Genomic DNA, 22,233 nt, shown 5'->3' with positions numbered 1-22,233 from the left:
GGTTTTACCCTCTCTTTGCATAACAGAATCCCATTGGATCCCATTTTTAGGCAAGGAAGGTGGTGAATATTGATTTGATAAAAGGGAGCAGTGCTCCCGTCTGTCCTCAGAAAACCACAGAAAGGTAGGAGGTAAGGCTGATGTCACTCTGAACTATTTCACAGCTTTTTGTTTTAAATATTCTAAGAATATTTGCACTAATTGGGCGAGATTTGGAAGCTTGCAGAATTGGGTGTATATTTTTTCATCATCCACCTTAAAATTTGCAAGAAAGATCAGCATCTTTATCAAACTAACTGACCAAAGGGTTTGTTAATTCCTCATTGGTGGGATACCAAGACTGTGAAGTGAAACAGTTAACAGGTTATTTTATTCTATATAACGAGAATAATTATCGCTCAGGCAATTATTTGCCTCTTGCAAAATGCTTTGTGGATGATCTAAAATGTTTTTAACGTTTGTGAGCTGAGACCAGAGTTGTGCTTGAAGATTTATATCAAGCAGTTCTCGGGTTATAATGAGATCAACACGTCAAAAAACTGAGAAGGCTCTTATTATACAAGAAGAATGACTAAGCAAGCATCCTGTCATTTATTCTATACGAAAGAAAAAAAATATCCAAAAAGTCACAATGAAGTGGCAGCTAATGTTAAGGTATCAAATATATTGTTCTGATTTTGAAGAATATTGAAATGTAATAAATAATTAACATAATCCTGCTATCAACTCTGTAATTTAAAGTTTATAAATTAAATGACACACAGACCATGTTCCAATGAGCAATGTTTCTGAAGTGGTGACTTTTATGGTGAACAGCATAAGTAGCCATTTTCTGCATTGTTTGTAGAGCTCCACCATGGTTTGCAAAGTCGCGATAATCGGTGCAGGGCCCGCGGGGTTAACAGCCATTAAGGCTTGTCTGGAGGAGGGCTTGGTGCCAACGTGCTTTGAAAGCGGCGATGATCTGGGAGGACTATGGAGATTTAAGGCAAGTAAAAAAATAGAGGAAAAAAGGCTACCCGTTCATGAGAAGTAGCCAGTCCCTCTCTATCAACCAACAACCTTCTGTGATATTCTCTTCACTGGCATTCTCTGCAGGAAGTGTCAGAGCCAAACAGAGCCAGTATCTACCGTTCCCTCACCATCAATATTTCCAAGGAGATGATGTCCTACAGTGACTTCCCCATTCCCGCCAATTATCCCAACTACATGCATCACTCCAAAATCCTGGATTACTTTAGGACGTATGCAGAGCACTTTAAACTGACACAGCACATTCACTTCCAGGTAACACCCACACTGCGCAATGAGGAATGGTCCTTGCAACGGTATTTAAAAACCACTTTATTGACAACTCCAGACCTTGGTGAAGAGTGTGAAGCAGATGGCAGATTTCTCACGCACCGGTAACTGGGAAGTGGTGGTTGAGAAAAGAGATGGAGAGGAGCAGAAGCATATCTTCGATGCAGTGATTTGCTGCTCGGGCCACTACAGCTACCCTAACATGCCACTCAAAGATTTCCCAGGTAACCACTTAGCGTAATCTGGCTTTTAGATCAGCACAGGGCGCTAGTAGCAGCACCACAGGATAACCAATAAGTTTAAATATTCTGAAGGAATTGAGACCTTCGAGGGGAAATACTTTCACAGCTGGGACTACAAGGGACCTGAAGACATGTACGGGAAGAGGGTGGTAGTCATCGGCATTGGTAACTCTGGAGGTGACATCGCTGTGGAGACCAGCAGAGTGGCCAAGCAGGTTGGAGCATTTCATTTTCACTGATTTCCCATCCTTCCTCATGTTGACCGATGCGTGCGTCTCGCTCCTGTTCCACAGGTGTACATGAGCACTCGTGGTGGGGCCTGGGTCATCCGTCAGGTTTCCGATAACGGCCTGCCAGTGGACATGAAGTACAACACGCGGTTTGTCCACATCTTATTCCAGCTGTTTCCCATCAATTTCTTCAACTGGTTCGGGGAGGGCAAACTCAACGCCATGTACGACCACACCATGTATGCCATCAAGCCTACACACAGGTACTGCTTATGGGTGCTGAAGTGTTACAAAGAATAATGTTGCATGCAAATATCACTTGGCAAATCTGTGCCTTGTTCTGCCGTCTGATTAGACTCTTCAGTAAGATTCCAGTGATCAACGATGATCTGCCTTTGAAGATTTTGTCTGGATCAGTCATTATCAAACCGAATGTAAAAGAGATCAACGGCTCCACCGTGGTATTTACTGATGGCAGCACTGTAGAGAAGGTCAGATGAATTCCTTTTCTTAAATATTTGTCATTTGAAACATTGTTTAAGATCATCTTGCACCTTCTTCTCGCAGGTGGACACGATTGTATTTGCCACAGGTTACAACTACGATTTTCCTTACCTGCCAAACAACACCATGTACAGGTCAGGCCACCGTCTGGGTCTGTACAAGCACGTTTTCCCTCCAAATCTGGAGCACCCAACTCTGGCTATTGTGGGCTTTGTCCATGCCCTAGGAGCCATCATGCCCCAAGCTGAGATGCAGGCCCGCTGGGTCGCTCGTGTCTTCAAAGGTGAGGCTGTCCAACACTTGGATAGTTTCCAATCACATCTGTGTACCGGTAATTATTTCTCTCTGTCTTCCCATCTTTTCAGGACTCAATAAACTTCCCTCGACCCAAACTATGATAAAAGCTATTGAGAAGGACACCAAGGACATTGAGAAAAAGTCAGCCTCAAGTTTTCCTTTGCATGATTATTTGCTATTTACACTTTTTGAAAAGCTAAATTTAATAAAACATAATGCAAATGCAGCTTTTCCATGAGGTCACTGCTGACATCGTACATTAACTTCGGCTTGTTCCTCTCCGCAGCTACATTGTGTCAAACCAGGCCCCCCTTCAAGTGGACTTTGTTTCCTACATGGATGACATTGCCGGAGAGATTGGGGTGCGACCCAGTCTCCTCAGACTTTTACTCACAGATTACTCACTGTTTAAGAAGGTTCTGTGGGGGCCTGTGACAGCTTACCAGTACCGGCTGATGGGCCCTGGGAAATGGGATGGAGCCCGCAGGGCAGTCTTCACCCAATTTGATCGCATGTACCAGGCCCTGAAAACCAGACAGGTCGGACCCTACCATTATAATTTAGGACTTAAAATAATAAATCTGCACTGTAAGGGAAAGGCATAAACTGAATTAACATCTCTTCCTCCTCGTATTGTTTGCAGGTGAAGGAGCCAGAACCTTCCGTTGCCGGCCGCCTTTTAATCTTCAGCCTGATCATCTCAGCCGGAACAGCTTCCATCTATTACATCCATGTTCGTTACCCAGATACCATCCCCAACCTTTTGACCAAGATCCACATGCAGACAAGCTCACTTATGTAGGATAAGTACATGAACAATATAACTGTCATCTTATTAAAGCTAATCATATTAATCAGACTGATTTTCTCTGTTGTTGTGAGCCACAAATGATAAATGACAAAACCCAGACTTATACATTTACCCACCTCGTGTCTAGATGGTGCTGACAGACAGACATAGGGATGGACAGATGCACGGACAGGCAGACGGGCAGGCAGACGGGCAGGCAGACAGACAGACAGGCAGGCAGGCAGGCAGGCAGGCAGACAGACAGACAGACAGACAGACAGACAGACAGACAGACAGACAGACAGACAGACAGACTACACACAAACCCCACTGCTGCTGTTGCCAGAGCTGGGATCAAGGGTTGCCTTTCCTTATTTCATCAGAATCAGAGTACTTTATTGATCCCTTTATTGACCCCTTTAGGATCAATAAAGTACTCTGATTCTGATGAAATAAGGAAAGGCAACCCTTGATCCCAGCTCTGGCAACAGCAGCAGTGGGGCTGTTGATTTCTGTGGTATGTAAGCTTTTTCATATGACATATATATATATATATATATATATATATATATATATATATATATATATATATTCATATATAATTTACATGGACAGATCACTAGATCATCAAACATTAGGAGCAAACATAGTTATGGGTTACCGGTAAATATTTAACTGTTAGTCACAAAGAATGTGGACTGGTTTTCCAGCATTAATATATTCTGTCTTTGGGTTTTCCACCTGTGTTGGATCCAAGAAAGCAAAAAGTAAATGTGACTAATAATCGTAATGATATTAAAAGTTTACAATAAAAAATGATGTCTGTATATTATTTACACCCACAGAAAAAAATCACCATTCACAGGTTCTGTGGATAAAGTATAAACATGTTGCCCAAAGCAGTACATGACATGTTCTATGGTCTTGTAGAGATCTAGAACTATCTCTACCATATATCTAGTCATCAAAAAGCCACCTAAGGAGGAGTGTGCCTAGATGATTTTCAACAACATAAAGGGTTCTGAAGACCCAACCCCAGATCAAGCAGACACCTAAATACCCCTAACACACCAAGTGCGTGCAATTATGAAGGAAAGTGGCAACCAATAACAAGGCTGGACAAAAGTGACCATCCATGGTGGTCGTCAGCAGTGGCTTATCGCTAACGCAACAGGAGAAATCCTTGCTCTGACCTCAGGGGATGTCATACGGCTTCCTTCTCGAACACCAAGTATTGGCCATAACTGCGTTCTGAAAAAGGTCGAAGATCATCCCAAGTCAGTTACAGTCTCAATGTGTGTCTTTGTGAGATAACAGACCAACCGCACACTAAGCAGAACATTGGCCAATTAGTTGCGATAACAATAGGTCATCATGCCCTGTCAATTTTTTTTGTTAAGCTAAGCAGTTCTTCAAAGTTTATCGTACCCCTCACCCCTGTGGTAAGTACCGCCACTTGGTACCTTGTTCTTTCCTTGAAGTTCTCCAAGCTGTAATTGTGCTATTTTTTTTTACAGTTTGTCTGTTGGTGATTTACTGTTTTGTCTTTCTCCAGTAATTTATTTTCTAAACTACTGACGCCCAATCAGAGATAGACCTATAGCATTCTCCAGCCTATTCTATACTGTAGTCCACATAGCCTCGTGTATGGCTTTTTTAAACAGTGCCACCAATACCGTGGTTCTCTTGATATCTTCTTCAGTCTTTTGTCTCCAATTTTTCTTCTGTTGGGTAATGTGAGCACCTTTGTTTTCAGTTTCTAAGAGTGGCTCCCTGGAGTCCACTCTAGTAGCGTGCTCAGCTTGTAAAGCGGCAGAGCTATGACTCGATATGCATTAAATCCAGTTCCATCTGCAGAAGGCTGCAGCATCCACCTGCTGCTACTATGCATGGAGATATACAGTAGATACTGATGTAGATTTGTATATCTGTTTTGTAGGTGTATGTCTGGTCTGAATCTAAGGTTTTATTTTTGGAAAAACCTTTCACGATGTACCTTATGACCCCTTATTAACCTTATTAATCCATGCCTTCAACACATCTTGGCTGGATTAGTGTAGCATCAGACAGACCTCCTCACTGTCCATCAATCAATTAATTATTTCAAGCCCCAGTGCAGACAAAACATGAAAGGTGTTCTGGTAGTGGGGGGAGGTGCTAAGGCTCAGCCGATTTACCCTGGAGCAAGATCCCGAACCCCCAAATGCTCACATTAGCTGGCACCTCATTCGGGAGTGCATCTTGCCATCACCCATATGCAGCTGTGATTGACTCCCCCCCCCGACTATGTCCAACCACTTGTTTCAGCTATGGTTGTTTTAGAGCGCTGTATAAAAAAAGATGAATTGATTTGAGGTGGCTTGTTTTAATTCTGTTTCTTTTGGACACATTTTGTGGCCTGAGGTAGGAACCCTCTCCTGTTGGTGGTGTTTTTCACATGTCTTTTAGTTTGGTATGCAGTTCACGGGCTTTGGAGTTTCTTTTCCCTCTAACACCACCACGGTCAGCCTTCATCCCTATCACCTTGAATTGTTCCCCTGTTATTATTGAATTTTTTTCGATTGATTCGTGGAAAATTCCCTTTTTTTCAGGTCAGCAGTGCAAACTTTTATTCCAGTTCTGGTTCATTGACCGCGACTTCAAAAAATCGCCCAGTATAGTTCACATAATGTTGGTGGCTTTGGCAACCAATGGTACTCCACTTTTTCATATGAGGTCTTCCACATCAAACACAGCAAGGGCATGGTCAGCTGCTCCACTCTGGAGTTGCCTGCTTGGTTTCTGAAAATACTTCTGAAAATACTTCAAATCGGACCGACCCCAGACTGTATGCTTGAGCTTGGGCAAATTTAACTTGTTAGATTAGGTAAATAAAGCAGGGCAACAAAACCAACAAAATGCACGCAACAACACATCAAGAGTGCAAAGTACACATTTTCAATACTACTCAAAGTAACTTATAAACCCAATTTCTGAAGCATTGCCCAGTTGGACATTTTCTGGGTGTTGACTCTGTGGTTTTTAATCACATGGCACTGACAAATGATTTGCAAGGCTCAATGAATAAAACAATTTTTCTAAGAAAAAAAATACATATAACTTTAAAAGCCTTGACATATTAATTGCCAACAACAACACTATACTTTCTTTACACAGAGTGCCCTACCACCCGTTGTAAGGTAAATGACTACATAAATAAATAATTTGACATTTAACATGGTTTTTATGCATGACCTGGTTCATATGCCTGACTGATTCTGATGTTGGCTGATTCCAGATGCTGAATGTTCTGACAATCAAGTCCTAAATTCACTAGGTACATTTCAACTATACTGGAGGCAGAAACTGTACATGAACTATTTCCCTCACTTGGCCCTCACGGTGATCAAGGTGATCTCCACTGCAAAGTAGGGCTCCTTGATAACATTACAAGTTTCAATAACTATGCAATCATCATGAGCTGAGGTGGGTGCAACATTTCTGGTTTGTGTGTTTGTATACATGGCAGTGAATGCTATAAACAATAGGAGATGCGTTATCTGCGAGACTAAGTAACTACCCTGGAGCAAGGACTCATTTAGGGCCCTGAAAAATTCCTCTAAATGACCCTTTAAGGGAGGTTCCTGCAGTGGAGATGTACAGTGTTGGATCGCGATACCTTTCAAATGTAGCTGCCGATCCGCGTGTTCTTTGAATGAAGACTTCGAGAAGAAAAGTACCAATTTCAAAATGTATTTAACAATAGAACCAATTCCAGACACAAATATTACAGAGCTCCGGGCCAGTTCATAACCCTAGCAACAACAGAGTTAATTGTCAGGGCATGAAGTCTGACAACCTAACTATCCCTTGGCCCAGTCTTTTATAGTAACACACATGCAAATTCACAATGTTCATGCAATCTAATCCAGATCCCCTGCTGGGATGGCCTCGTCCTCTTCCTCCAGTCCCATTCGGTGTTGGTAGAGTTCTTCTTTTCCATTGTTTTCCCAGGTGGCCAGATCCCATTCTTCATGCAAATGTGATCATCAACCCCCTGATGTCCTGTATACAATGAGTGTTTGACACCCCCTGCCTGACTGGCTCCTGAGATTACAATAGAACAAGCAACAATCCTGCAAATGGAATGTCTCTGTTCTTTATTACATTTACCAATGAGTCTACCTTGCCTAACTTCTAAGAGAAGACAGAAACATATGGTGAAACATAACAAGATAAAGACAATTCTCAACAACAGCAATGGCCCCACCCCCCGAAAATTAAAAGGTTCTGCAGTCCAAATTTTCCTGATGGCCGTTTTCATCACCCCGAAATATGTTTGACCCTTAAATACTTTGTTTAATATTTCTAATGAGGTTTTACATCTTGTGGCAAAGAACTCTGTGAAATATTGTAAAATATTTTTCCTTAAATGCCAAATCTGATGCTAGAAAACAAATTTTTATGATTTAAGCTTCAACATTAGCAATTTGTTTTTTAATTTAATTTTTGGTGTGCTTTTTTTTGTTTTGGAATATTTTTTATTGAAAAAAATAGTTATATATAGCTCTATATGCAAAGTTTAAGGAATTGTTAAAAATAATTTTTTTAGATGGGGCGGTTCTGGCTGACGCTGGGGTCACTATAAATGTTGCTTAGACATTCCAACATGCCCACAGTGTGAACCAAATGCTGCAGCAGGAGAGTTGCTTCTCACTTCAGAAAAGGTAAGAAATTTTGTATGCAATGTATCTGACAGTGGGAAAATAAAGTGCTCAATGCTGCATGAGTTTGGGTTCAGTGCAAAATTATAGAAAACATAATTTAATATTGGTTAACCATTTTTAGTAGCAAACGTTTTGTGTTTTTTGGTGAGCTGGAAATGTGGTCTAAGATTTGTTAAATATTCATAGTGCAATCATTTGTTCTGATTCTTCAGATCAAACACTTTTCAGGCTGATCTAGTTGATCACGCAGCTGCAGCATGACTCGTCGTGTGGCCGTGGTGGGAGGAGGTTGTTCAGGACTGGCCTGTATCAAATGCTGCCTGGATGAGGGGCTGGAGCCCGTGTGCTTTGAAAGCGGCGATGACATGGGTGGGCTGTGGAGGTTTAAGGTGAATTATGAGACATTATATAGTAAATTAAAACTAGAAATATTTGTTCTGACGTGATGTCTGTTGCTGCAGGAGAACCCAGAGTCAGACAGAGCCAGCATCTATTACTCTGTCATCATCAACTCCTCCAAGGAAATGATGTGTTTCAGTGACTTTCCCATTCCAGCACACTTTCCCAACTACATGCACAACTCCCTCATCCTGGACTACTTTCGAATGTATGCTGACAACTTCCATCTCACCAAGCACATACGCTACAATGTAAGGATTCTAAGGTGTTTACTGTCATTGGCACAGTTTCTCTGCATAGTCAATTTCCTTGGTCTCCAAAAATAATTGCCAGATAAAAACAGAAGATCACTAGTTTATGTATTGGAGCATCACAGACATGCTGAGAGTAGTACAATATTAGATTATATGTAACCTATTAAATTTTCATGTATGAAATGTACGTATTACTACAGCTGTGCAAAAGGACAGGATTGCAACAGCACCTTCATAAGGTAGCTGTGTTTATAGACTCCTGTTAGCTTTTTAAGAAAGAGCTCTTAAGTATGGAAAGGCTTTCAATGCAAGCTGTTGGTTGTTTTAGCTATTGACTGAATATTGATCATTTTGTCTTATCTTTGGCCATCTTTTATCTTTATATTTCTCTCTACTGAGCAGACCAAAGTCCTGCAGGTGAAGCAGAGGTCAGATTTCTCTCATTCAGGCCAGTGGGATGTTGAGACTGAAAACAAGAATGGCAAAAAGGAGAGACACATTTTTGATGCAGTGATGATCTGTATTGGACATCACTGTGATCCCAACATGCCACTACAAGACTTCCCAGGTAGGTCCCCCTGGCAAAGAAATAAATAATCCAAATTCAATCATTGACACAGTGACATGAGCCTGTGACGAAACCTTGTCCATTCAAAGCTTATATAATGCCTCACTGCCCTTAAAGGGGAGTGGTATCAGTACAATGTCTTCAGTCTTGTCTGAAATTGTGTTTTCAGATCAAAGATTATTTTGTCCTGATCTAATCTGCTTCTCATAAATGTCCTTCTTTTACAGGCATTGACACCTTCACAGGGAAATACTTCCACAGCCGTGACTACAAGACTCCCGAAGAGTGGAGGAATAAAAAGGCTGTGGTGATCGGTATAGGAAACTCTGGAGGAGACATAGCAGTGGAGCTAAGCCGAGTCACCAAGCAGGTGTATATGAAACCCAAGTAACACATTAGTAATGTGCTTTTATAATCTAAAATTAAAAACAAAATGGCCCCAAACATGAAGACCCAAATTACACTAATTCATCTACAACAGCAACATAAAGCCTCACAGTCAACAGTAAATGACTATTAGACGGTAGCACAAACACAGATAATGTCATCCTTTATTTTTCTGCTCATAAGACACAAGACGTTTTCTTGTACAGCTGTCTGGTCTACAATGAAATTATGAAGATACTCCTGGATTCAAATACTGTATCATGGAATGAATAAGTCACCACATTTGAATTGCAAAAAACAAAACTGCAACAATTTAAATATTAAAAAAGACCAATGTACAGTGATTTAAACAGCATGCTAAAAACAGCGAGGGTGAGGCACAATGTCCATGGTTACCGTCTCGCTCATTGTATAAAGGAAGTGTATTGCATAGTTTGTATTGCCCTGCCACATTTGTGTGGTATTGTTGCTGTTAATATCCAATTGAATATTGAGCCTGTAATACCTCCTAGCTGTTTGGATGCTACACTTAAGGTTGGCTCTTCTGAGGCTGCAATACACAGCGTTTTTAGCCTTCTAAGCAGCATCCCTGATCTTCAGTAGGTTCCATAGTTAAACCAGGGTTTCTGGTCGGTGAACACACAGATTGACCTTGTGAGTGTTGCAGTGTTTGTTCCAAAAGTTGATATCGACCAGAAGTGAGGAAGTGTACTGGTCTAAAGCAAAGTCATCCTGGACAAAGACAATTTTTTCTAAGTTTTGTGTCTAAGCACCAGGGACTGATGTAAATACAGTCTCTGTTGATCTGTCGCCATCTGAGCATGCTAACTGCTGGCTCCACCCACAACACCTGAAGCTTCCTTGTTCAGCCATGTCTCAGTGAAAATCCAATTTCACAGATTCCAAATTAATCATTGTGGTTGATGACCTCCTCATCTTCTTTCAGCTTTACCTGAGCACTCGTAGGGGAGCCTGGATTCTGAACCGAGCTGAGGACAATGGGTTGCCCTTTGATTTGTCTTTTAGCAGGGCACTGGATTTTATCACAAAATTCCTTCCCTATAGTGTTTTCTGTAGTCTGGGAGAGCGTCGACTCAACCAAAGATTTGACCACAGCCTCTACAATCTCAAGCCAAAACATAGGTATGGCTTTTCATCGATGTGAGAAAATGTTCTGTATCCCCAATAGTCTATGAATGGAAATCAATTTTCGACTAAGGCAGCAGTAGAACCTCACAGAGTGAATATTGATTTCAGGTTGTTCAGCCAACATCCCACAATGAACGATGACCTTCCCAACCGCATCCTGTCGGGAACGATTCAGGTGAAACCCAACATTCGCAGGTTTCAGGGATCCAGCGTGGAGTTTGATGATGGAAGTGTAGTGGAGGATGTTGACCTGGTGGTACGTAATAGCTGCAAAATCTAACCCTACTAACAGTTTAATAGTATCATGAAGATACACAAACACCTGGATTAATCATTAAGCTTAATCTCGGTCTGGGTCATTGCAGGACAGAACAACAGGTTATAGTGTAGGCTGGTCAACCACATTTGTGTCACTAAAATGCATCTCTCATCTTGCAGGTCTTTGCCACAGGATACACATTTTCTTTTCCATTTTTGTCCTCACATGTGATCTCGGTGTCTGAGAACAAAACATCTCTGTACAAGTACGTGTTTCCACCTGAATTGCAGCGCCCCACTCTGGCTATCATTGGGCTGGTGCAGCCCCTGGGGGCCATTATGCCCATCTCCGAGATACAGGCCCGATGGGCCACACGAGTCTTCAAAGGTAATGCCAGCTCTGAAAAACATAATCACAGCGAGTCACTCCATGTGTCAAGATATTCCGATTTTTATATATATGTATAAAGGCTGCACCAAGCTTCCCTCAGTGGATTCCATGATGAAGGATATCAAATACAAGAAGCAGAAAATGGCCCAGAGGTATTTACTGAAATGATTAATTTAGAGCTGAACTCAATTAACTCAGTTAAAGTTGTGTCTTTTCCTCAGGTATGTCACCAGTTCCAGACACACTATTGAAGTCGACTATATCAGCTACATGGATGAGATAGCAGAGCAGGTGGGTGTTAGACCCAACATCCTGAGGCTCATTCTGACTGATCCCAGACTGGGATGGAATGTGGCGTTTGGTCCCTGCACACCGTACCAGTATCGACTGAGGGGGCCAGGAAAGTGGGCCGGAGCCCGACAGGCCATCCTCACCCAGTGGGAAAGAGTGGTTCATCCCATGCAGACCAGACCCTGCAATGATCCCAAACCCAGGAGATCATTAATGTGGCCCATAATTCTGTCAGCTGCTGCTGTAGGTTTGGCCGCATATGTCAACAGAAGCAGCCTTCCAGAATTTCTTCAGGATCCCACTATTCTGCTTGACAAGATAAAAGCATGGCTGTCTACATCATAATAACATGCAACAATCCACAGAGATAGACTTGTTAAGGTGGAAGCCTCAGAGTGAATTTATGATACATTAAGTGGAAATTTTTCAGTTATAAAGATGCCACTGCTAAACATATTTGTGCAAACCAAAATGTATCAATCTCTTACTATAAAGATGCCACTGCTAAACATATTTGTGCAAACCAAAATGTATCAATCTCTTACTGTCTTTGAATGTTATTATTATTTTTATTTCAAACCCATAAATAGATGTCTATTCCCCACCAAGTATCTATTTTGGACAGTATTCCTTAAATGTGAGCTTTGCATTGTATTTCCCTTAAAGACAATTGATATAAAAATACAGTGTATTGACAGTGTTTTTAACTTTTAAATGGGGCATACAGTACATTATCTCTCTTTTTAATCTGTATTCATTTTTACTTGTGTCTTTAATGCCTTGTTCACACCTTAAGACTCCCAAAGAGATGAGAAAGAGTTGCATAGTGTGAACAGCACGGCAACCCAACCACTCTAATATTTGTGTAGTGTGAACGAGACATAAGGCAGATGACCTGCATTGATGTATGTAAGGCATGTACACATACACTTGTGTCACCACAGTCATTCTTTAATTCTATAGCCGCAAGGCTGGTAAAGCTAGTGTTTTACCTTGGTCCTCTCCATCAGAGAACAGAGGTTACAGTAATAACATTTTAGTCCATTTGAGTTGATTCCCCGACACAAATTTTATGGGCCATATATGGTATATACGCCCTGCAGAGCATTTACCGAACCACAGTCCAGGACTCTAACGCATTGTAGCCCCAACAAAGAGGATATCGTTACTGTGTAATTGAAGGGATTGATGTATCTGAATGATAAATCCGGACCAAAAGTATGGAGTTTTGGCCAGAGCACAGATATCACTCACAGATACCCATTTTTAAAAAAGCCCATTAGGTTGGTTGAATATGTGCTCACCCTCTGAAGCTAACTGGGTATAAGTGAGACAACAGACAACACATGATGGTCATCTGCGTCACAGCTGCGGGCAATCATGCCCATGAGTCACTTCGCCCCGCACACCTGTTGTGCATCTGGACACTAATGAGCCCCTTTCTTAATCGCAGGAGGCACACCTGCTCCCTGCCAGATCGTTATTCATGTTCCTATGACTTTCCAGCGTATTCCTGTTTGCCTGCCTGCCCGGCTCCAACCTTGCCTGTCCCTGACTATTCTGTGTAGCCTGCTCCCCGGTGAATTCTGTCTGTTGTCTGTTTCTGACAATAAAGCAGTGTTCAGCCAAACTCGTGTGTCGCATTTGGGTTCTCATCTGGTCTCATCTGCTTGCTTTGCAAAGGTTCTAAAATTGAGAAGTAGTGCAGTTTTTCAATGAGAGAAATTTCATAGCAACATACTCAATAGGCTCAAATGTAGGTCCATAAAGAGCCTTCATCACCAGAGCTAAATCGCATGAGGGAACCCTGGGATTATTTGCCAGTCTCAACCTGTGGACTCCTGTCAGGAAACACATGGCAAGAAAATAGGCAATATGCCAGGTGGATATGGCTGCCAAATAGGTTGCAACTGTAGAAAGAGGGAGACCCTTATCCAGCATCCAGAAGAATGTTAATACATCCGAAATTAAGCACTGAAACAAGAGAACGTCTCTTATCTCTACTGTTGAAATGCCTGCTAATTGAAGGCATAGACAGGATATGCGCCATCAACTAGAAAGAGGTCTTATTTGTGCACCCTCTGTAGCACAAGTTCCAATTTTCTGCAGCATTGTGGGTGAAGAGCAGCCACCCTGTGGGGTGTTGGACCCTTTTGGATGCTTGTGGCAGGTCCCTACTCCAAGCCAAGTGTTGTGGAGTCTGACCACATAATCCATAGTGTATCTGACATGATTGAGGAGGGGAGCCAGTGAACTGTCCAGATGCATATTTGTCCCAAGCTTTGCCAGACACATGTGTTGGTATGTTTGTAGCTTAGTAATGATAGATATTTTCCAGCAACCATGCTGAGACCCAATAGTGGTAAAAACTGTGATTATGGGACAAGGCCAGAGAAGCTGTCACGGATCCTGCCTTAAGCAAACCCAGATCACCCCACCACTGATAGAGCTCTGTTGTATATACCCGTAGCTGCCCACATTAAGTTTAGGTCCCTTATGCTGACCTACAGAGTATTAGCTGGATCTGCCACTTCTTACTTGAGCAATCTTATTTGAGTCAGTGCTTACCATTGTCCACTTGTCCCAGCTGGCATCTTTATCTGGCAAAGCCTTCTATAGACTATTTTAATACCTTGTTCCCCAATGGTAGATCAATTTCTCAAGCTCTGACAAAGCAAGGGCACCTCGCTCTTGCTTTTAGAAAATCTCAGTCTACTATCACTTCTCCTGAATGACCCATTGAAAAATGAATTTCAGACAATTTTACAAATTTGTTCTAAAAAAGAAAAAATGAGATTTTAAATTTATCGACATTCACACTCTTCAAGCTCCTTTGGTAGAGATTACAGCTGTATCCTCTATCAAAGTAGATGGTCAGGGCTGGATTTCGCACCTGTCATGATCCTGTGTTTTCTGCTTTACTTTTTATGATTGTCCTCTAGGGACGTGGTTGATCTGTTTCTTGGCTCATGCTGGCTGCTTCCCAATCTGCAGCTTATCTGGGTGATTGGGAGTTCTCTTAAGCCGCTGCCAATCTGCCTCAGATCATTTCGTCCATGCCATTGGTCTCCAATTCAAATCAAATCAAATCAAATAAATCTTTATTTATTCTTTTACAATCAAAATTGTTTCAAGGCGCTTTCCAGAATCCCAGGGCCTAACCCCCAACAAGCAACAGTGGCAAGGAAGAACTCCCCTTTAACAGGAAGAAACCTTGAGCAGGACCAGGCTCATGTAGGGGGACCCTCCTGCTGATGGCTGGCTGGGTAGAGAGAGAGGAGAGGGGGGAGGACAGGTAGATGATAGAGAGGAGAGGAGAGGAGAGGAGAGGAGAGGAGAGGAGAGGAGAGGAGAGGAAATCATGACCCAGTGGGGTGACAGAGGCCTGTCAGGTGATCATGTTTCCGGACCCCGGCAGCCTTGGCCTATAACAGCATAGCTAAGATGTGACCTAATGATTAGACGACCCCCTAAGTATGATAGTTTGTCTGTCTATGATAGTAACTGGAACTGCAGAATTAGTAACAATAAGCTTTTTCAAAGAGGAAGGTTTTAAACCTAATCTTAAAAGTAGAGATGGAGTCAGCCTCCTGTACCTGGACAGGGAGCTGGTTCCATAGCAGGGGGGCCTGGTAGCTAAATGCTCGGCCCCCCATTCTACCTCTAGAGACTCTGGGAACCACAAGTACACCAGCATTCTGAGAGCGGAGCGGTCTATTGGGCTGATAAGGTATCACTAGCTCCTCCAGGTAGGATGGAGCTTGGCCTCTGAGGACCTTGTAGGTCAAAAGAAGGGTTTTAAAAATTATTCTAAATTTAACAGGCAGCCAATGAAGAGACGCCAGTACAGGAGTTATGTGATGTCTTTTGTCAATACCTGTCAGAACTCTGGCTGCAGCATTTTGGATCAACTGGAGGCTTCTTAAAGAGCTGTTTGGACACCCTGATAATAAAGAATTACAATAGTCCAGCCTGGAAGTAACAAATGCATGGACTAACTTTTCAGCATCATGGTGGGTCAGTAGTTTCCTGATCTTTGTGATGTTTCTCAGGTGAAAAAAGGCACTTCTAGAGACTAATTTAATGTGTGAGTTGAAGTAGAGATTTTGGTCAAAAGTTACTCCTAGATTCCTCACAGAGAGACTAGATGTTAATGAGATACCATCTAGAGTGATCATGTGATCTAATCTATCCCTGAGAGGTTCAGGACCAAACACCATGACCTCAGTTTTTCCTGCATTAAGGAGGAGGAAATTTGAAGACATCCAGGACTTTATGTCTTTAAGACAGGTCTGAAGCTTCACTAACTTCTCTGTCTCCTCTGGTTTCATGGATAAATAAAGCTGAGTGTCATCAGCATAACAATGAAAATTTATCCCATGCTGCCAAATAATGTTCCCTAAGGGAAGCATGTACAAGGTGAAGAGGATTGGTCCAAGTACAGAACCTTGAGGAACTCCATGGCTAACCCTACTGTATGATGAGGGAACACCATGTAGATGGTATCTATCAGATAAATACGATCTAAACCAGTCTAGTGCTGTCCCTTTAATCCCAATCACATGCTCCAGTCTATGTAACAGGATGCTGTGATCAACTGTATCAAAAGCAGCACTGAGGTCCAGCAGAACCAGCATAGAGACCAGTCCATGATCGGAAGCTATGAGAAGATCATTAGTGACTTTAAGAAGTGCCGTTTATGTGCTGTGATGAGCTCTAAAGCCTGACTGAAACATCTCAAACAGCCTGTTCCTCTGCAGGTGCTCCAGTAACTGAGTCACCACCACCTTCTCAAGTATTTTAGAGATAAATGAAAGGTTGGATATCGGCCTGTAATTTGCAAAGACATCAGGATCCAGTGATGGTTTTTTAAGGAACGGCTTAATCACTGCCACCTTGTAGGACCGGGGTACATAACCTGACGCTAAAGAACCATTGATCTGGTCCAGGATAGAACTGCCTATCAATGGTAAAACATCCTTCATCAGGTGTGTTGGGATGGGATCTAAAAGACACGTGGTGGACTTGGATTTCTGAATAAGCGATGACGCCTCAGAAAAATGTATAGGGCTAAAGGACTTTGAGGGCTCGTTCCCCCATTAAGAACACAGTTGAAGACCGCCGTTCCCTGTTGGGTTTTGTTGCATGATTCACTATGGCACATCAGTCAGTGGGCACTATTGTAAATATTGTAAATAAACTTTTCACCTTGGGATTTTTTGCCTCCTGTCTGCATTTTGGGTCCCGTCACTGTGTAAAAGTCATTTGTAACAGCACCATCTGTTGGACAGAGCACCACCCTTCCATAAAAATAAAATGAAATCCAGGTTAAAACAGTTAGCTGGGGATAAATTGTTTTCTCATTTGGCAGGACTTCTCCATTCTGTCTAAAAAAAAACCCTATAAATATATGTATATATATCAAAATCGAAAACATAGGCAACAACTTTGGGCAGGTATCAACAGATGCCATAGATGCCTTTGCAGCAAGGAAGTCCAGAGTTCGGGTTCAAGTCTGTTTGTTTGTTTTTTTCATGTCTTTACACTTGCATTTATAAAAAAAAATCTGACTTAAGGACTATCAGAGAACCGATGGCGTTTATTTTGTGTGCTTGTTTGTTTTATGCAAAATCCACAGTCAGAGAATGTGGTACAACATGTGTGCTACTGCTCCTTATATGTGACAAGAGGACAGTGCTGTGTCAGCCTTTGTGCAGGCTTTATTTTTGCAGTGGTAATCGTGATAGCTGAGTGAGTGGGTGGGCGAAAAATAATTACGTCAAGGTAGGCTTATCTGGAAAGCACAGGTATGCAAAGGGAAAAGTGATGCAATGCACCCACAAATCCAATTTAAAAAAATAGATTAAAATAATTGGGCTCGTGTAAGAAATGCATAGCCTTCATTAAAATCAGAGGATAAATGGCTAAATAAAAGCGCATTTTATTGCAAGAAAAGCCTCAAGAGGAAGAGATTTCATGCCTGATTTTAAAGAGGAGGCAGTCTCAGAACACCAACAAGTTTGTTCCACCAGTGAAGATTATAAGACCTAAATGCTGCTTCACTGTTTTTTAGTTCTGAATCTGGGAACAGTTGTCAAACGATTGTTTATAGCCAAGGCGGGGCGGTTCTGGGGGTTAAGATAAGGTCCTCGGTCCGACTCCGCCCACAGTGCGGACCAAAAGCTGCAGGGACGTGTGCTTCTCACTTTAGAAAAGGTACGAGCTTTTCAAATGTGTCTGACAAGGTGGAAAAGTAAAAGGTTACATTTTGCATGAATTTGCTTTCAGTGTAAAGTTCGTTTGACCGTTTCAAGTAGTTTAGGCTGCATTTACTCGGTGAGTTGGGCGTCAGTGCGGAGAAATTGAAACGAGACAAGTATTTAAAATTTAAACGTAAATGGTTTGCTATTTCGGATTGTTTTTTGGTGTGATAGTGCCATTTTCCCGTTGGACGTGAGATTTCCTCACCAGATCAAACACTTTTCAGGCTGATCTAGTTGATCACGCAGTTGCAGCATGACTCGTCGTGTGGCCGTGGTGGGGGGAGGAAGCTCAGGACTGGCCTGTATCAAATGCTGCCTGGATGAGGGGCTGGAGCCCGTGTGCTATGAAAGCAGCGATGACTTGGGTGGGCTGTGGAGGTTTAAGGTGAATTACATGATATTTGATGATAAGTGAATGAAAGCTGGGATATTTGTTCTGACGTGATGTCTGTTGCTGCAGGAGAACCCAGAGTCAGACAGAGCCAGCATCTATCACTCTGTCATCATCAACACCTCCAAGGAGATGATGTGTTTCAGTGACTTTCCCATTCCAGCACACTTTCCCAACTACATGCACAACTCCCTCATCATGGACTACTTTCGAATGTACGCTGACAACTTCCGTCTCACCAAGCACATACGCTTCAATGTGAGGATGCTCCACTAACTTCCTGGTGCTGTCGTAGATCTCTAGAGGGGAAATTGCTGTACTATTGCTGTGCTATGTTTCTGATGTTCAGACCAGAGTCCTGCAGGTGAAGCAGAGGTCAGATTTCTCTCATTCAGGCCAGTGGGATGTTGAGACTGAAAATAAGGATGGCAAAAAGGAGAGACACATTTTTGATGCAGTGATGATCTGTATTGGACATCACTGCAATCCCAACATGCCACTACAAGACTTCCCAGGTAGGTCCCCCTGGCAGAGATGAAATCATCCAAAATCCACCATTGAAACAGTTACACGAGCCTGTGATTGTTGTTTTTACAGGCATTGACACCTTCACAGGGAAATACTTCCACAGCCGTGACTACAAGACTCCCGAGGAGTGGAGGAATAAAAAGGCTGTGGTGATCGGGATAGGAAACTCTGGAGGAGACATAGCAGTGGAGCTAAGCCGAGTCACCAAGCAGGTGTATATGAAACATAAGTAACATATGAGTACTGTGCTTTTATAATTTAAACTTAAAAATGAAACAGTCCCAAAAAATGCAATAATACCAACAAAAAGTCTCCAGCCATGTTAACAGTGAACATGGTTATATGGTAATGCTAAAAGCTTTGTGTCTGCTAGGGTACATTTTGTTATAAACGATGGTGATCAGGCTGGAGTCAACCGTTACCATTTCTGCAGATTCCAAATGAATCGTTGTGGTTGATGACCTCATTATCTTCTCCTTCCAGCTTTACCTGAGCACTCGTAGGGGAGCCTGGATTCTGAACCGAGTTGCAGACAATGGGTTGCCCTTTGACTTGCTTTTTAATCGGGTGGTGAATTTTATCATAAAATTCCTTCCCTATAGTGTTGTCTGTGGTCTGGGAGAGAATCAACTCAACCAAAGATTTGACCACAGCCTTTACAATCTCAAGCCAAAACATAGGTATGGCTTTTCATCGATGTGAGAAAATGTTCTGTATCCCCAATAGTCTATGAATGGAAATCAATTTTCGACTAAGGCAGCAGTAGAACCTCACAGAGTGAATATTGATTTCAGGTTGTTCAGCCAACATCCCACAATGAACGATGACCTTCCCAACCGCATCCTGTCGGGAACGATTCAGGTGAAACCCAACATTCGCAGGTTTCAGGGATCCAGCGTGGAGTTTGATGATGGAAGTGTAGTGGAGGATGTTGACCTGGTGGTACGTAATCTAGTCAGACCTTTTTTTTTCTCTTTAAAAAAAAAAAAAAAAAAAAGATTTTCAGTGAATATCAAAACAGGATGATGAAACGTGACCACTGCCAGCTCAAACGCCGGTACCAAAAGACTCACAGATGCCACAGTACTATAGAAGCCCAGTTTCAAGTAGTTTCAGGAGTCTCAAGGTGCTCAATTAGTGTGATAAGGCCCCTTATCCATCGTGAAGAGGGGTAGTTAATCATTAACCGACCCATGTGTATGTATCATTATATACATAATGCAGAAAACAAAGCCAAATCTAACTAGCTTACTGCCAACTTCCTCCCCGAACTGATGTAATCCACAAATCTCCATATCCCTACAAATTTAAAATAGGCGTCAAAAACTGTGTGCCAAATTTCCTCTAAATGTGGACAAGAAACCATGGTGATCAGCTGATTTTTAAATGGGGGAAGAGGCTGATTTCCAATCTTTAAGATGACCTGCTTTGCAACATCCAGACCTGACATAAAGGGCCCGTTCCTTAGATGGAGGGAGAGCTTGATAGATGCTGGATCAACCCATTACCACCACCGCAGCATTCATCTGCCCCCTTCTTAGGCACACAAACATCTAGATTAATCATTAACCTTAATTACATTGCTGGGTCGTTTTCAGGCCACAACGCTTAGCAAAACAGACTGTCTGGAAAATTCAATCTTTGTGTCTAACTCGGTGAAGAAAACAGTTGTGCTTCAAGATTATTGCAGCAAGGAGACAAATTGCAGGCTGACATGAAGATGTGTGACTACTGTCCTCCAACAGCACAACTTTCAGAGTTTCTGGATCATTTGGTCCTGTTATCTGTAGTTGCAATCAAAGGCTAAAGTGTGTAGATGGGGTAGTTCAAGGGTGACGTTTTGGTTCTTCTGCAGTAAACCAAATACCATTAGAATGTCATTAGCTTGTACATCCAGGCCTATAATTTTCATTACACCGGCCACATTTGCGTCACTAAAATGTGTCTCTCATCTTGCAGGTCTTTGCCACAGGATACACATTTTCTTTTCCATTTTTGTCCTCACATGTGATCTCGGTGTCTGAGAACAAAACGTCTCTGTACAAGTACGTGTTTCCAGCTGAGTTGCAGCGCCCCACTCTGGCTATCATTGGGCTGGTGCAGCCCCTGGGGGCCATTATGCCCATCTCTGAGATGCAGGCCCGATGGGCCACACGAGTCTTCAAAGGTAATGCCAGCTCTGAAAAACAAAATCACAGCGAGTCACTCCATATGTCAAGATATTCCGATTTTTTATATGCATGTTTATATATAAAGGCTGCACCAAGCTTCCCTCAGTGGATTCCATGATGAAGGATATCGAATGCAAGAAGCAGAAAATGGCCCAGAGGTATTTACTGAGATGATTAATTTAGAGCTGAACTCAATTAACTCAGTTAAAGTTGAGTCTTTTCCTCAGGTATGTCACCAGTTCCAGACACACCATTCAAGTCGACTATATCAGCTACATGGATGAGATAGCAGAGCAGGTGGGTGTTAGACCCAACATCCTGAGGCTCATTCTGACTGATCCCAGACTGGGATGGAATGTGGCGTTTGGTCCCTGCACACCGTACCAGTATCGACTGAGGGGGCCAGGAAAGTGGGCCGGAGCCCGACAGGCCATCCTCACCCAGTGGGAGAGAGTGGTTCATCCCATGCAGACCAGACCCTGCAATGATCCCAAACCCAGGAGATCATTAATGTGGCCCATAATTCTGTCAGCTGCTGCTGTAGGTTTGGCCGCATATGTCAACAGAAGCAGCCTTCCAGAATTCCTTCAGGATCCCACTATTCTGCTGGACAAGATAAAAGCATCTCTGCCTGCACAGTAATTACACTAACGTGTATTTTAATAGTGGTTATTTTTATTTTTATCTTTACAGAGATATACTTGTAAATGTCACTGCCTCAGGGTGAATTTATGAAAAAACATTATGTTTCAATATGCAGTAATTCCACATCTGAATGTTTCCGTGCAAACCAAAGTGCAAGAATATCTTACTGTCATACTGTGAATTCTTAGTCTTATTTCACACATTATTGGATGTGCTTCTGTCCGCATAAGCTTCAGTTTTGAACAGTACTTGATGAATTCAATCTAATGTAGTTTTTAACTGTTCAATAGAACCTATTTTATCTCTTTTGTATCTGTTCATTGTTTTAATTTACTTGACTTTTAACTTCTGTCTTTTTGTATTAATTCTAATAAAATGATACAGTCAGATATTTATCAGTATGACAATACATTCCAAAATGATCCTTGAGGGGCAATTAAGCGGGCAATGAGCGACACATTAAAGGA

General features: G+C 42.2%; 4 protein-coding genes across 6 annotated transcripts in view; 3 read left to right on the top strand and 1 right to left on the bottom strand.

Annotated features, from left to right (window-relative positions):
* The first annotated feature begins 34 nt into the window (after window positions 1-34).
* Window positions 35-4,184, top strand: LOC130529135 (flavin-containing monooxygenase 5-like). Of its 2 annotated transcripts, none has more exons than XM_057039086.1 (11): window positions 35-131; window positions 848-988; window positions 1,099-1,287; window positions 1,361-1,526; window positions 1,617-1,759; window positions 1,838-2,037; window positions 2,130-2,265; window positions 2,342-2,561; window positions 2,644-2,716; window positions 2,862-3,114; window positions 3,219-4,184. In XM_057039086.1, the coding sequence occupies exons 2-11, from the start codon at window positions 857-859 to the stop codon at window positions 3,375-3,377; spliced, it is 1,671 nt and encodes a 556-aa protein (XP_056895066.1). In that variant the 5' UTR covers window positions 35-131; window positions 848-856; the 3' UTR covers window positions 3,378-4,184. The 2 variants fall into 2 exon arrangements, with proteins under 2 accessions (XP_056895066.1, XP_056895067.1); XM_057039087.1 differs by having other exon boundaries at window positions 848-992; window positions 1,103-1,287.
* Window positions 3,788-22,233, bottom strand: part of tmed5 (transmembrane p24 trafficking protein 5) — a 110,208-nt gene continuing 91,762 nt past the window's right edge. Inside the window, exon 5 of the transcript XR_008951490.1 lies at window positions 3,788-3,809. The gene's annotated coding sequence lies outside the window, so the exon portion shown is untranslated. The remainder of the gene's footprint in view (window positions 3,810-22,233) is intronic.
* LOC130529136 (flavin-containing monooxygenase 5-like) lies at window positions 7,927-13,398 on the top strand. Its single transcript, XM_057039088.1, has 10 exons — window positions 7,927-8,071; window positions 8,284-8,460; window positions 8,533-8,721; window positions 9,127-9,292; window positions 9,520-9,662; window positions 10,626-10,822; window positions 10,937-11,084; window positions 11,267-11,474; window positions 11,557-11,629; window positions 11,699-13,398. Exons 2-10 carry the CDS (start codon window positions 8,329-8,331, stop codon window positions 12,111-12,113), a joined length of 1,671 nt encoding a protein of 556 aa, XP_056895068.1. The 5' UTR covers window positions 7,927-8,071; window positions 8,284-8,328; the 3' UTR covers window positions 12,114-13,398.
* On the top strand, window positions 17,835-22,173 carry LOC130529133 (flavin-containing monooxygenase 5-like). Of its 2 annotated transcripts, none has more exons than XM_057039082.1 (10): window positions 17,835-17,984; window positions 18,256-18,416; window positions 18,492-18,680; window positions 18,772-18,937; window positions 19,020-19,162; window positions 19,434-19,630; window positions 19,745-19,892; window positions 20,910-21,117; window positions 21,207-21,279; window positions 21,349-22,173. In XM_057039082.1, the coding sequence occupies exons 2-10, from the start codon at window positions 18,285-18,287 to the stop codon at window positions 21,761-21,763; spliced, it is 1,671 nt and encodes a 556-aa protein (XP_056895062.1). In that variant the 5' UTR covers window positions 17,835-17,984; window positions 18,256-18,284; the 3' UTR covers window positions 21,764-22,173. The 2 variants fall into 2 exon arrangements, with proteins under 2 accessions (XP_056895062.1, XP_056895063.1); XM_057039083.1 differs by having other exon boundaries at window positions 17,968-18,104.

This window comes from Takifugu flavidus, chromosome 7 (assembly GCF_003711565.1).
Source record: "Takifugu flavidus isolate HTHZ2018 chromosome 7, ASM371156v2, whole genome shotgun sequence".
Lineage (NCBI taxonomy): Eukaryota > Metazoa > Chordata > Actinopteri > Tetraodontiformes > Tetraodontidae > Takifugu > Takifugu flavidus.
Note: the sequence above shows the minus strand (reverse complement) of the source record. Positions and strands in the feature narration are given on the sequence as shown.

Bases quoted from the DNA above. Each gene is read 5' to 3' on its own strand.
- LOC130529135 (XM_057039086.1), top strand. From the start codon at position 857: ATGGTTTGCAAAGTCGCGATAATCGGTGCAGGGCCCGCGGGGTTAACA. The intron at 1,527-1,616 runs GTAACCACTTAG...AATATTCTGAAG, and splicing joins GCCACTCAAAGATTTCCCAG to GAATTGAGACCTTCGAGGGG. The intron at 2,562-2,643 runs GTGAGGCTGTCC...CCATCTTTTCAG, and splicing joins GGTCGCTCGTGTCTTCAAAG to GACTCAATAAACTTCCCTCG.
- LOC130529133 (XM_057039082.1), top strand. From the start codon at position 18,285: ATGACTCGTCGTGTGGCCGTGGTGGGGGGAGGAAGCTCAGGACTGGCC. The intron at 18,417-18,491 runs GTGAATTACATG...CTGTTGCTGCAG, and splicing joins GTGGGCTGTGGAGGTTTAAG to GAGAACCCAGAGTCAGACAG. The intron at 19,163-19,433 runs GTGTATATGAAA...TTCTCCTTCCAG, and splicing joins TAAGCCGAGTCACCAAGCAG to CTTTACCTGAGCACTCGTAG.
- LOC130529136 (XM_057039088.1), top strand. From the start codon at position 8,329: ATGACTCGTCGTGTGGCCGTGGTGGGAGGAGGTTGTTCAGGACTGGCC. The intron at 10,823-10,936 runs GTATGGCTTTTC...TATTGATTTCAG, and splicing joins AATCTCAAGCCAAAACATAG to GTTGTTCAGCCAACATCCCA. The intron at 11,475-11,556 runs GTAATGCCAGCT...ATATGTATAAAG, and splicing joins GGCCACACGAGTCTTCAAAG to GCTGCACCAAGCTTCCCTCA.